We start from the raw sequence: 15,211 nt of genomic DNA, 5'->3' as shown, positions 1-15,211 counted from the left end.
AGGGGACACTAAGAGTACACGCCTGATACTGTGAGACCGTGCGTGCACCGTGGTGGGAGTCGGTCATGGTTGTAAACATTAACACAATGGTCAATGCATACAGAAATATATGGCGTCAGTGTAATACGCTCTATGCGCTTACACTTTGGGGTAAAGCGCATCTGCGTAGATTCTGGCAATCCTTGGTGCAGTATTTTTTTTAGAGATAATCAAACGATCTGCCGTGGTTAAAGCGTTCGCTCGTCATGCCGAATACACGAATCCCCACATGGGAACAACGTGAAGCCGATTTCTGGTGTCCTCCGTGATAATGCTGGAATAATGCTAAAATATAAAGGCTGGGTAAAGCAATATTCATATGAAGGCCGTATTGAGGTAGCTGGAATACTGCGAACGACCAACTGCGAACGTTTTAGAGTGGGGCTGGGACGGGTCCAAATGTTCTACCCGGTTATCCCACCCCCTGTTACATAACCCTCCTCGGATACCCGTTATGTTAATTCCTGACATTACATTTGTAAGAAATGGCAATGTATTCTTAAGCTCACAGGCTAAACTTTCGATTTTTCAACATCTTAACCATGCATTATATTCAAAACACGTGACTGTAAATAATGTCCAAATCTCCAAAGACAGACTCTTTGTTTGCCTGCGATTTGGTGCCTGACTCTGAGGGTGTGGGTTCGAATCCTGGATGAGACCCAACAAAAGTACTAGAATCTGTACTTCATTTAAAAAGTGTAATCCCAAATATGTCACATTTGACAACTTTCTAAATGGCATTGTATAATCATAACCTCTTAATCACGAAAGTATAGCATATGAACATTGTTTAATCTACTTGTATTCGTCACAATATCATAACGGGTCCGGGTATTAAGAGGGGTACCCGGGTCCAACTCATTACTCATTCGACCAGGGTATACGGGTCCCAGCCCTACTACAGAGGGGGAGCCCTTTTGCACTGTCAGACAAACCATCGATGCGGATAAATCAGATAACAAAAAATCAGATACACAAATATCGTATTCATTTTAATCACAAAGCATAAAACATGAACTGTTTGCGCCCAAAGTCACGCTATGGGAAATGTGACTGAGACAAAACGAGCGATAAAATCATGTGGATTACTTACAATGGTAAAAACAATTTAACACTTATGACCTCAGCAAACTGTAAACCGATAAAGTAATATGTAATTAGTCAGTGTATTACGGGCTTCTTGTAGACGTGATTCATGATTGACTTCTTGAACTTCTGAACACAGTATCATACCATCAGAACTGGAAATACCAACACGTACCAACCATCTGCATTCAACACATATCTCTTCATACATACTTCTCAAATAAGGTTTAAGAACAACTGATAATTTCGCATTACTATCGAGTCATGATAGACTAACAACAGGCACATGAAGGAATCGGGTTTTCTTCAAGTTCTTTTGAGTATTCTGTTACATGCTGTTCACTGAGCGTGGTGGGGTAGCCCAACGGTGAAAGCGTTCGTTCGTCACGCTGAAGACCCTGGTTCGAGTTCACACACGGGTACAATGTGTTTGCTGTCCCCCGTCCTGGTGTTGCTGGAATATGGCTTAAAGCCGCGCAAAACCCAACTCACTCACCCTCATATTCATTTCCGAGTCACGCGGAATATACGACCTCACAGGCACCCACCTTAGCGATCACTGGATTGTCTTGCACACACAACAGTAAGGACTGAAACAGTAGAACTTGAACACTCGTTTTTAAAAATCATAACACGTGCTCGTAGGATAATGTCTATATCAATTTCTTAAAGATCATCATTATAAGGGTGTATGTTATGCTCATATCATACAGTTTTATTATTATTATTATCTATTATTAATACAGATTTACAACTGGAACGACACTAGCTTTTTTAAGAACACGTCACGAATGACGGGCAAACATCATGCACTGTCACACATCGACACAAAGATTAACGATAATATCGCGCTTATAAATATACACATGTATTCAATTTCAGTATCAATCACAACATAACATAAAAAATCGTTTTGAAAATCAATTGATTGCAGTCACAGATTCGAATACAATTGACATTCACCACAACGCTGTTTTTCAGACTATACATACATCAAAACGTCAGCAATGTATTGTGTTCTTGTTCGTTAATATGGTGTGTGGTTTCACCACATGATGTATCACGTAGTTTTCTTGAAGCCGAGAGACGCGCTGTTGATGCAGTACCGCAGACCAGTGGGCTTAGGGCCGTCCTCGAACACGTGACCCAGGTGGGCATTACACTGAAACATACAACATACAAGGTGCTTTCTGTGTGGTCAAGAAATTTAATTTCTTCTGGTTTTTATTTATCTTTTAAGTGAGTGAGTTTTGAAGTACAGTGTTCCCGCATTTTCAAGGTGTATCGCCTATCGGCTTCATATGAGAGCAGAGCACGAATTGATGCTTGTCACTTCGATTTGTTTATTTGTTACGTTGCAGTTAAAGCAGTTAGGTGGAGAGGTTTTGTCAACAGTTTGAGCAGTTAGGTGGAGAGGTTTTGTCAACAGTTTGAGCAGTTAGGTGGAGAGGTTTTGTCAACAGTTAAAGCAGTTAGGTGGAGAGGTTTTGTCAACAGTTAAAGCAGTTAGGTGGAGAGGTTTTGTCAACAGTTAAAGCAGTTAGGTGGAGAGGTTTTGTCAACAGTTAAAGCAGTTAGGTGGAGAGGTTTTGTCAACAGTTAAAGCAGTTAGGTGGAGAGGTTTTGTCAACAGTTTAAGCAGTTAGGTGGAGAGGTTTTGTCAACAGTTAAAGCAGTTAGGTGGAGAGGTTTTGTCAACAGTTAGAGCAGTTAGGTGGAGAGGTTTTGTCAACAGTTTGAGCAGTTAGGTGGAGAGGTTTTGTCAACAGTTTGAGCAGTTAGGTGGAGAGGTTTTGTCAACAGTTTAAGCAGTTAGGTGGAGAGGTTTTGTCAACAGTTAAAGCAGTTAGGTGGAGAGGTTTTGTCAACAGTTAAAGCAGTTAGGTGGAGAGGTTTTGTCAACAGTTAAAGCAGTTAGGTGGAGAGGTTTTGTCAACAGTTTAAGCAGTTAGGTGGAGAGGTTTTGTCAACAGTTAAAGCAGTTAGGTGGAGAGGTTTTGTCAACAGTTAAAGCAGTTAGGTGGAGAGGTTTTGTCAACAGTTTGAGCAGGACCAGACAATCACGAGACATGAGCATTGATCGACAGCCAAGTTTACAAGTCCGAACACCTGATGTTAGGGGATGTCTCTCTAGACGAACTGGGATTCGAATCCTCCATTGAGACTCTTCTTTAAAATATTTATCATGTTCTTATAATTCTGCTTGTGGAATGTTTAGTACATTCAAATGGATGAAATAATAAGCTACCTGTTTACATAACACCTCTGTCCTCACCATGCCGTAACTGAGATCAGACCGACAGATGACGTTACTCTGTTCGGCTTCGTGGTAGGCGTCGCTAAATGAGGGCCAGCCTGTCCCCGAATCAAACTTGGTGGACGAGCTGTGTAAAGTACACACACAATTCGCTCATCATACCATGTTTTTCCCATTTTCTGCATGAGAAGCATCGGACACAGAACAACATCAATGACCAGTACTTCTTTTCATCATGGGCAATACATAACGAGTGACATAAGCTAACTTCGCCAAGAAAAAACATTTGGACGTATAGGTTCGCATCTTATAGGTTGTAGAAAGCCCGTTTGTTCATTATATTAAATAGATATCCAATATATTAAATAGATCTTAAGACACAGACTTGCATGATAGCAGTAAATGAGTGATATTGAGGTTGGTGATACTAACAATGTTCTGGACACTACAGTCTTTCGCTTCACGTATACAGCGCAGGGAAATAGACTTTATGCAAATTAGAATCCGTGACTTGGTGTAACCTCAGTATATATACCTGAATAGAGCTGCTTCGCAGCACACACACGTGTAAATTCCCTTCTCGTTGTGGTACACGAACTTTCCGGTGAAAGGCTAAAATTAGCATAGAAAGTAAATTTAAGGCAAGTTTTAATGTAGCTTCATTAATATCACATGGATGAACAACCTTCAGTCGTCTCTACCTCCTGTTGTAATAAGAAAAGACATCACCTTCAGTGTTTTCAGTCACCATTGTTAATCTGTCAGAGTCACACGGGTTCGTCATGAATTACCTCTCACTCAAGATTACGTTGATTTAAACTTCTTTTCAGATCATTTTCTTGAAAATTGTGTAATATACAGATAACCTCGAAATTAGGAATTCTTCTATGTATTATTCAGGGTGTATTTTCACGTGTTCCCTTATTGGTTTCCATGAGCATATTTAGACATAGGATGTAAACCTCTTGAGAGATTGCTTTGGGTGTCAAGATATGACTTAACCACTACATTGATCCAAAGTTTTGAGAAGACATTTTTAGTGCCAAGAAACTGCGAAAGAAATCGAGGAACAAAGTAATACAATATCAGAGTCTGAAAGGACATTACGCTTATCATCAGGTACATTTGTCCACTGCACTGAGACAACGCTGGTCCCAGCTCAGTGGCATTAACCAGGAACGTACCGGTTCGGTGCCCTTTTCCCTTGTGACGTTGTACTGTTCGGGTGTCAGCTTCTTCTCCCAGTAGGAGTTCGTTATCTTAGAAGGATCAGACCCCTCGTCTTTAAACGTAGAAAAACAGACTGGAACAGTGAGAGTGTTTATCAGTTGGTATTTATATCTACCCAATTCAAACTTGTTCCAGTCAAATGTTTCATCTTTAAAAAAAACTTCTTCAATATGTTCAGTTAGCTAACATGATACACACACAAAAAGGAAGGCAGAATTTACAGTTCCCCATTGCGAGTTCATTACGGTAGAGATGCTTTGTCTGGAAAGGCACACGCGGGCTCCGACCTTTTAAGGGTTGTTATTAGGATACAAACTTGCCTCTTTAAAATACATGTGTATGTGACGATGTGGAGATAGTGACCACTACATTTAATTTTGCTTCGTTAGATCATGCCTCTTTAATCACACAGGCACTGCTCACTCTCTAGCCCACGCTGGTAAGTAATGGGGTTCAAGGACTGGGGACAGGTTAACTTAGCTCATGGAGGTTACAGTGGTAAGCCAACGGTTAAGGCGTTTGAGCGCCACGCCGAAAGTCTGGTTCAATCCCCACATGAGTACAATGTGTGACGACCATCTCTACTCTCCATCCCACTGGCTCGTACACACCCATACACCCATACTGTTAGTTTCTGGTTACGGAATGTTTTCACTTTGATAGTTGTCAAAGAGGTCATATCTCAACGGTAATGTAGTCAAGAGCTATATTATTATACGAACAATTTATGTCTTTTTTTACTGAAGTACAGTTTTAGCAGACTGAGTCGTTCTCTGCAGAGGACTACCTGGTCTATCACACAGACCCTGAAGCAAATATATCCAAGTAAGCCCACACAAGTCTAGAAAATGTGGCAGGTCTGGATTTCCGCAGCTTCTGGTAAGAAAGTCTCAGGGCTCCTTTTCATTATAGTATTACATATTTTACTTATTGTTCGTGAGAGAACTTGAAGGTGTAGACGCGGGTAACTTTCCTGTCTTCAAAAAAGACACGGTGACATACTTACCGCTTTATCAATGATGCCAGCATTGACAGCAGCCGAGCTTCTTGCAACAGTTCATTTGCATATGCTCAAGGGGAGGGGAGATAACTATATGTAGTTTACATTAGAAACATTAAGAAAAAAAGAGGGAGTAGCGTTTTTCGAACACAAAAGTAGATTTTCATACACTTATTATGAGCTTTTTCGTGTAAAATATGTCTATTTGAGAGACTAGTTGTTAGTGTAAGGATTACCCTCTGATCGACAAGCGTGACATGAAGATTCTCCGCAAAACCTTATCTGCACATATACTTTGAGCATGTCATGCATGTAGTGACTAAAACAACGGGAATGAAAGACAATTTGGATACATATGTCTATGCTATGGTCTATTTAATGACCTGCAAGGCTTAACTTGTGAAAACGTACTTGCATGCACCTTTCACTGTGTAAAAAGTATGTACAAGAAAGATGTCCCGCGGACCCAATCATGGGTCAATGTCTCATTCTACCACTCCCGATAAAACATCGCTCTTCGATCGAATGAACCCACTAGCATAGCGTTTACAACGCTGGCCCAAATAGTGAAACAGGCTATAGACAGGGGGCCCGGTGGAAAATACCCGCTGTCAGACATATGCATCCACTGGATACAATCCAGGTTGTCTTGATGTCACGTCGCTTGTACATATAATGAAACAACAGCAGGGCTTGCTTATCTGATATTACACTCGTATGGCATTACTTGCCTTTACCCGACAAAACGTCGCTCATAGCATGCACTGTGTTCTAAAAGTATTGAACATAAATGCAGTTCAAGAAAGCTGTTACGTGTTGAAGTTTCTATAGAAGCCATAAAAGCGGATTAAGAACATACAATTACTTTTTAGCATAAATGTAATTACTAGCTCGCGCCACGCCAGACCACCTGTATTGACACGATGGAAATATTTTAGAGTTTCGGGTGTTCTTTCACTTCTTCAGCATTTTAAATTATTTGAAATTGTTTTATATTATTTATATTGTTTTCGCAACTTCAGATTAGACATTGTCTTCATAAGTGGAAATTATTTGTCACATTTACAAGAACGTTACATATATTGTCAGTCTACGCCTTGAATACGTGCATGTCACATACGTTTGAAAAATATGTATATGTATCTAAAATGTGTAAATATCCGTGTCTCAAAACTTTAAGTATTTTATGAGACAGAAATATGTAAACGCATGTCAGACACCTTGTACCGATGTGATCACAAAGGTTTACCATGTGTTAGAACTGTGAGTATATATTTATGTAAAGATGAGTTATCCTGTAAGTGGGTGAGTGAATGAATGTGGTTGTACGCCGCATTCAGCAATACTCCAGCAGGATCACGGCGGGAGATACCAGAAATGGGCTTCATACATTGTACCCATGTGCGGAATCGAACCTGGATCTTCGGCGTGATAAGCTAACGCTTTAACTACTAGGCTACCAAGCGCCCCTAAATATGAAGTACACGTATAAAGATCAAGACTAGGGAAACTGCGTGCAGCTGTCATGCATGCCGCTGAGAAACTGTTGGTATATTTCATAACCGTGGTTCCGTCGGAATTATACACTAAGATTTCTTATAACGTATATTTATAATAAGTTCACTTTCCACTGCGAGAAATACCTGGCAACTGCGCAATGTAAAAACACAAATGCTTAAATACTGCACCTATTGAACTCTGTTGAAGTATGAAGTCACCTCTTTGTTTTCCGCCTGCTGCAGATATATTTACTATATGCATTGACATCGACATACTGTAAATAACCGAACAGTGTTTGTTTATTACACACTACGATCCGGGTTACGATTACACGTAATTAAGCTAGTCACAGAGCCATGACCACCAGCATGAAGAAAAATAAAGGTTTTCTAAATACATGTACTGACATCTAGTTCGCAGATATATTGAAGATTGTAATAGTTTGCAATCTGATCACTTATCGGAAGCGTTTATTCACACACATGTTCGCCTTCCGTGCATTTACAAGTTGCCCCCCCCCCCACCCCCCCCCACCCCCCAAAAAAACAAAAAAACAAAAAAAAACCAAAATCATACCTTATTACTTATGATACCACCCCTTTGACAAGACTAAAGGGGTGTTCTCAAGAATAAATTGGCGTGTTAATTCATGAAATTGTTTTTCTTACCTCGCGTGTGTGTCACATATGTGCATCGTGACATCTGGGTCACAATGGCCTTCTCTGTCTGTCTAGCGGCAAATCCAAACGCAGATCTTGATAACTGTCTAATTGCAAACATGATTCTGAAGCAGTCATTGACGGATGAATTTTCCTGGTTGGAAATGTGTGTGTGATTCAAAACCGGAACTGACGTCACGGATTTTCCCCACACATCCTTGAACCGTCACTGCGCAGTTATAGTCTGTTCTAATTTTATTCGCACATATCCTTGATATCAAGCTAACTGGTACAGCCTCGTGCCGGTTATATATATTCGGACACTGGACGTCATTTCCATAGAGTTACATGTTGTTTCAGTGTAGAATAAATAATTTTCATGAAGTTCAGGATGGGTCTTTGTAAAGTCTGACAGGCAAATGTGAAATTATAATTACATCTGTTATATGCACATAATTTCCGTTCAAATTTCCGAGCACTATTTATCCAATGACATCACATTTATCAGTTTATGTATGGTTCCACAATGCACAATCCCACAGGCCGCCATGTTAAAGGAGTTCACGATACTGTACATGTTTGTACAATTGCGCAATTGGTGTCTTTCGATAAATAAGCAACGGAAGATTAAACATAAATTATGTGATCGTAAGTAATTAAGATGATTCTTGACAAATCTGCCAAATTGACTTGGATCTTACCAAAATTAAAATAAAGAATTTTTCTGTTCTACAGCAGTTACACTGAATGATCATGTACGTCTATGCGAATGTTACTGGCACTAGTCTCTGAAATATTACAGCTGTGTAGCTGACTGGTTTTTTAGCGCCGATGCGCACCGCAACAGTACAGCGATATGGTGGCAGTCTGTAAATAATGTAGTCTGTACTCGACAAATCATAGATTAGCACCATGAGCATCTATCTACGCAGCTGGGGAAACGATGACCTGTGTCATGAAAGCCAGCGAGCCTGACCATCCGACCCCGATAGTCGGGTTTCACGACAAGCTGTCTCCCTGATATGGCCGATGGAATCTTGGATGACCACAAACAAACTCAAATTGAACAGTGATAAAACTGAAGCGATCCTTTTCGGAACCAAGCATCAGCGCTCCTCCTAATGGCGGGCATAGACATTATTAATGTTTCAGACATGGAAGTCCATTTAGCAGAGACTGTCAAAGATCGCGGTGTCCTTCTGGACCCAACGGCTAATAACGTCCTTAAGACTTGCTACTGGAATCTCCGAGTGATTAGGGGATATTCATCCCTGGATTACCGTGGAAACTGTTAATTGTCTAGCTAGATGCCTGACACTGAGTGGACTTGACTACTGTAACAGCCTCTATGTAGGACTCCTTCATGTTCTCCTTGACAAACGTCAAAAGGTGCAAAATTCGGTAACACAAATCGTGACCCTCATCTTCAAGAAATCCCACAGCACTCCTGTTCTTAGAAACATTCACTGGCTCCCAATAACAACCATTACCCAGTTCGAAATTATCTGTCTGCAGGAGCATTTTCCTTCATAATATCAGAGCTGATATCAACCTATGCCCCAGCACGGGAACTAAGATCTACTGACAGTGCCACAATACAAACTTTGGTCAGAGATATCTGAACTTCTTCCCCAAGAATGAATGTGTCCCATTGTTAGTCATATTGTCATGAAAACGTCCTATCATTGCGCAAGACATATTCAGTTGAAGAGTGAAATTCATGAGGGTTGGCGAACATGAATGCATGGCACGTTTAATGGATAACGACTTCTGTTTATTATAACAATTATGATAATTTTATGGACATACAACTTCTATGGAAGACGACGTTTCCACATAAATTCTAATGTCATTGTCAAGCAAGTGATATTCATAAAAATTGTCATCATTCTTCGTCAAGTCAACTTTTAAAGTGCCCATCAAAATATACTTCGTTTCTGAGAGTATCGTATGCAGAATGAAAAACTGTGATAAAACGTGCCATATATTCAGTTTGTTGTTTAACGCAGCACTGAGCAATATTTCACGTGTGAGCGCGTGCGTGCGTGCGTGCTAGTGTATGTCAGCCTCTAAATATTCGATCTGTTCAGTATCATGTTCATTTAGCTCAACCTTGGAAAGGGCAAAACTTACAGAACAGACGCATACCTCACAATCCATTCATAGATACTAAAAAGTAACTGTGAATAACATAAAACTGCATAAAATTAAATCATTTGAAAAGATGAAAAGAAAAGAAAAACAACCCTAAACAAACATTTTGCAAAGTACTTTGCATGACATTTGATGCCATGTGTCACACTTTGTGCACAACGAACATACTCGCTTTTTGAATGTCCTTGTACACCTAAGTTCACACACGTGATATTGAAAATTGAAGAACGGTTGATTATTTCCTTGTCTCTGGGTGTTGTGGAAATGATGTAAGTTTCAACATAAACTGTGTCAGCGTCATGCCACGGCTTTCTGAAAACCAGCGTCTCTGCTCAGTGGTTAGGATGGAGAGTAGAATGACCCAAAATGAAGTTGACAGACATTGAGGTGTCCATCGAAACACAATCTCATCTCTATGGAGAAGGGGACACGATAGATTTGTCCATCGAAACCGTTCACAAGAGAACTACATTTGACTGATACATCCAAGGAATCGATTCCAGACTGCCAGTTCGACTGCTCGGACCATTCCTGACTTATGTCCAGTCAGTTCCAGGACTGCACAGAACCGACTGAGGAACACAGCATCCCAATACAATACATCTTATTAAGCTCCAACGGCACCGACAAGCACATCTTGCCTTGTGTAGACAACATCTACGGTACAGGAAACAGGATTATTGTAGTATTTAGTTTACTGAAGAGTCGGGACTTCATCTGGACAGCAAAGATGGCAGGGCAAGGGTGTACAGACAGCAAGATGAACGCTATGCTGACGTATGTGTTGTTCAAGGTCAAGGTTGGTGGATGACAGCCTCATGGTATGGTGAAGCATCACATCTCATTGTTATTAAAACCATACACCAACAGAGCCAACCTGACTCCAGCTCAGAAGATATTCAGCTACCGCCTCAGTAGAGCTAGGATGACTATTGAAAATTCGATTGGCCGACTAAAGGGGCGCTGGCAATGCTTGCAAAAAAGAACTTGACGTAAACATAGAATTTGTTTGTTCAGTGATCGGGTCTTGTGTGGTACTCCACACCATTTGTGAAAGTGTCAATGAAGTCTACAGAGATGAGTGGAATCAGAATGAAGGAGCTGACATCGATGATGAAGACGATGACATGCAGGATGGTGTAGGAGAGCCTATCAGATGTGCGAACAACCTTCGAAACACACTTGCAGAGGCTTTTCTGAGCAATGAGCTTTAACTAAAGCACTCAGTGATGATAAAATACAGAGAGGTAGGCGAGCCTATTCAGTAAGTGCGGGCATCCTTGGAAGCAGATTCACAGATTTTTTATCTGAATAAAGAACTTTGAATTATTTGAATTACAGAATCGTGTATCAGTTGATTTTAAAACGCCATTTTCATCATCATTAAATATATTCCCTGTGTTAACATCGACTGAACAACATGTATGTGCTATTTATAACAAAATTAAAAAAATAAATAAATTTCAAAAGTTTTATTTCTTATAACAATAAAGAACAATTCGGGAAAGAATCGTAACATTTTGATCATAACTATATGTATTGTAGTGAGACATCAATCGCGTATGTGGAATATATCTCTGAAGAGACATACATGAAGCTTTACTTGACAAACTATTAGTTGTAGGAATGAAAAGAAAGTTCCATTTTCCAAGGATCTGTAAATGTTATCAGTCTTCAGAAACATTACAATATAACTACCAATGTCAAACTAACACAAATTCAGTAAAATCAAAAAAGAAATGTCCTCTCTGGAACCAAATCAATGGATGTTTTGGGTATCTCTATACATTGATGTACACCACACCTGCAGAGGTTAACTCAGTAAAGAATGTTTTCGTGTGTCATTCTATGCATAAATCTTCAGAAACACTAAAGTATAACTACCATTGTCAGACGAATAAACATTCAATATAATTAAAAAGGAAATGTCCTCTCTGGAACCACAAATGAAACGGGTTTTTAGTCTCTATACATTTATGTACAGATCTTCAGAGACCAAAGGATGAGCAGTTATCTGCATTTGACCAGGATGACCGGATAGAGATGACTGGGAGCTTCCTGTGGAGGCATAAAATCATTCAGGTCTATACATCTGACCTTCATCTCCATGTGACAATTGACCTGTACTAAAATGATGTGATGACATCGGTTGAACCTGTCTCGTCGGCTGATTGTTGATAACGCCCAGTAACATCTTCATCATATTTAATTGATGGTCCCTTTCCTCGCGCCCTTGTCTTTCTTCAGAATCCATCTTCGCTTTTTCCATATCTAGCCTTTGTTTTTCCAACTCCAGCTTTTTCCTCTCAAGATCAAAGACCTTATCCTCTGCTTTTTCATTTGATCAGAGACCATCTATTATATGGTCTCTGATTTGATTCACGAAATCCTTCCATTACTGACTTCAATGAAACTTCTAGTTTTGATTTCCGCCTTTTCTTTTCACTTGGCTTGACCTTTTCAGCTCTTTCTGTATTCTCGTTACTAATACCATTTTTGTTCTCCAGTTCTTTATCTTTTGTTTTCCCGTCATTTATTCCATCTACGTGTTTCCTTTTCAGATTTGAGGCATCCGTTTTTACCTGTTTTTACCTGTTTTTACCTGTTTTTCCTGTGTCTCTTCATCAGTTGCGTCATCCTTTTGATTACTTTCATCATCTTCATTTTCGAATGGTACAATATCCCCAAATTCATCATCGTCACAAGAATGTTGGGTGGTAGACTCATCATCACTGTCGCTGTCGGAGATTTTCCGTTTCAGAGATTCAATAACTCGCAACGGTGACGATGCTGGGCGGTGTCCCAGAATCAAGTCAAGTTCTTCAGAGAATTTGCAGGTTTTTTTACCCTGTCCACTATTTCTTAGGTTTGACTTGCATTCTCTGTATGATCTTTTCAACGTATGAATGCGGAATGGTTCAAAGTTGTCAGCCATTTCTGTAGCCACTGATTTGTAAATAAGGCCATTGTCTCTTTTTGGATCTTCCAGTAGTTCTTCAATGCTAAATTCCTGCCAAATTCCCAAAAGACTTCTAGTTTCGTCATCTGACCATGCAGTGCCACGTGTTTTACTAGTTTCATTCTTCTTTTTCGACGCCATTTTCGTCTTCACAGTGTCGCTGTTTGACATTCTGTACTTGTGTGCATCAGGTCCCGTGGATTATCCCGGCAGTTGCCAATAGTAACCAGTGAAAATAGACATGATGCAACCAACCGTAACATTTACTTACCCTAAGCAAATTTACTGCGCGTTCATATGACGGTTTTTACATTCAGAGACAGAAAATACTGACCCCCCATACCTTTTTCTTATACCGTGTAGCAAATCTGCACCTAGTGCTGGCTAGGTGTAAATTTACATATGTGTGTAAAATTTGCATTTAAGCAAATGCGCTCATACGACCAAAATTGCTCACATAAGTATGTTTACATATGTGTAAATTATACTCATATCAGCTACTAAATGTAGTCGTATGAATGGGGTATACTGTAGTTGTCAACAGTGGACACATACAATACTGAATTTGTGAAGTGAATTTTGACACGATGCCTGGTATCATAATCACAGAGATTCCGATATCATCCTGTCAACAGTTAAACACCAAAGAACACACCCCAAATCATGGTATGTTTTGCACTAAAAGGTAGCATAACATCAAATAATGCATGGCAACTTTATCCAGTAGTGTAACTTTAATCCGGAAGTATAATAACTTTAGCCAGTTGTATAATAACTTTATTCCAGCAGTATAATACCTTCATAACTTTATCCAGTTGTATGATAACTTCATCCAGTTGTATAATAACTTTATCCAGCTGTATAATAACTTTATTCCAGTAGTATATCTCTGAGTTCATCAACGCCTGTGTGTTCATCAGCGAAAACCAGCACGAAAGCAGATGGGCGAAAATATACTACCGACAAGAAATAAGGGAACTAATGAAATAATAGCGAATTTGAAACTGCTTTAAATATCCACTAAATCAATTTTAGGCGTCAAGTTCAACATCTGGTGTGTCCACCATGTTGGGCAACACATTCACGGCACCTTGATGGTATGCTGTTAAACAATTTCCGGATGGTTGCAGGGGACAGGTCTGGGGACTTAGAGGGCCAGTCCAATGTCTGGATACCTTCTTGTCGGAGATAAGCGGAGACAATTCGGGCCCGATGTGGTCTGGCATTATCATCTTGGAATACAAAATTTCGGCCGATAATTCCAGCCAATGGAGCCACAACAGGACGCAATATTTGGTCAACGTATCGCTGACCAGTCATGGCTCCGTTAATGATGACCAAATCTGATCGTCTGTCATGTGTAATCCCACCCCACACCATGACACTACCAGCTCCATATCGATCATGGTCAAGAATTGCTGCTCTGGCATATTGCTCCCCGCTCCGACGCCAACAACGTTTTCTGCCATCTGTGAATAGTAGGCAAAACCTTGACTCATCAGAGAACATGGTGTAACGCCAGTGGCGCATAGCCCGTCCCTGATGCTGCCTAGCCCATGCCAATCTCTGACGCTTATGGTGAGCTGAAAGGGTGACACCCTTAAAAGGCCGTCTTGCTTTCAGACGAGCTTGATAGAGTCGGTTTTTAACGGTTGAGGCTGAAATGCGTCTTCCAGTGAGTGTGCGGAATTCTCTATTGATGGCAGTGGCCGATTTAAACCTATCGCGTAGAGCAATTAACGTAATGAGACGATCCTGTCGTGGTGTCGTTGATTTTGGTCTACCACGCCCAGGTCTCGTTGCAACCCCACCCGTTTGACGGTACTTATCCCACAGGCGTGAAATTACACTTTTTGATTTACCCATCTGCCGGGCAACTTCACATAATGATGTCCCCTCCTCTATCATCCCCACAATTCTCCATTTTGTTGCTTCACCGAGATACTGCCTTGGAGGCATTTCTGTCAGTAAGTGTCAATCTCTATTGCATTAGTGATTGCGACTTCTCCAGTACATTTACAGGAGTTAACTTCTGTATGCACGTGTAGCACGTGCTGGGCATGCATTATGCGAAATTCCATTGTCATTGGATGTTGCGTTTGGGAGATACGCCACGATAACGGACTCTGTCACAGTCAAAGTCATCTACATTCAATGTCTTGATTCCCTTATTTTCTGTCGGTAGTATATTTCTTTTTTTCAGTTTTTTTTTCAAATAAATTTCAAATATTTCTCAAAAAGACTGAGTAACTCGTTTTGCGTAAATATAAAATTTAGATCACTGGGTAATTTAATGACTGACTGACTGACTACTTGTACACAAT

The 15,211-nt window shown here is 40.3% G+C and overlaps 1 protein-coding gene across 1 annotated transcript; it reads right to left on the bottom strand.

Annotated features, from left to right (window-relative positions):
- Positions 1–1,015: 1,015 nt before the first annotated feature.
- LOC137298004 (peptide methionine sulfoxide reductase MsrB-like) lies at positions 1,016–8,013 on the bottom strand. Its single transcript, XM_067830024.1, has 5 exons — positions 7,784–8,013; positions 4,570–4,688; positions 3,921–3,997; positions 3,377–3,512; positions 1,016–2,290 (listed from the first exon to the last, which is right to left on the bottom strand). The coding sequence occupies exons 1-5, from the start codon at positions 7,893–7,895 to the stop codon at positions 2,189–2,191; spliced, it is 546 nt and encodes a 181-aa protein (XP_067686125.1). The 5' UTR covers positions 7,896–8,013; the 3' UTR covers positions 1,016–2,188.
- Between the last annotated feature and the right edge of the window lie 7,198 nt (positions 8,014–15,211).

This window comes from Haliotis asinina, chromosome 10, assembly GCF_037392515.1.
Source record: "Haliotis asinina isolate JCU_RB_2024 chromosome 10, JCU_Hal_asi_v2, whole genome shotgun sequence".
Classification (NCBI taxonomy): domain Eukaryota; kingdom Metazoa; phylum Mollusca; class Gastropoda; order Lepetellida; family Haliotidae; genus Haliotis; species Haliotis asinina.
The sequence above is the reverse complement of the archived record's forward strand: the minus strand, read 5'-3'. Positions and strand labels throughout refer to the sequence as shown.

Excerpts from the sequence above, each read along its gene's own strand:
- LOC137298004 (XM_067830024.1), bottom strand. The coding sequence starts at position 7,895 with ATGTTTGCAATTAGACAGTTATCAAGATCTGCGTTTGGATTTGCCGCT. Across the intron at positions 3,513-3,920 it reads TGCGAAGCAGCTCTATTCAG|CTCGTCCACCAAGTTTGATT; the intron begins GTATATATACTG and ends TACTTTACACAG. Across the intron at positions 2,291-3,376 it reads CAGAGGTGTTATGTAAACAG|TGTAATGCCCACCTGGGTCA; the intron begins GTAGCTTATTAT and ends TGTATGTTTCAG.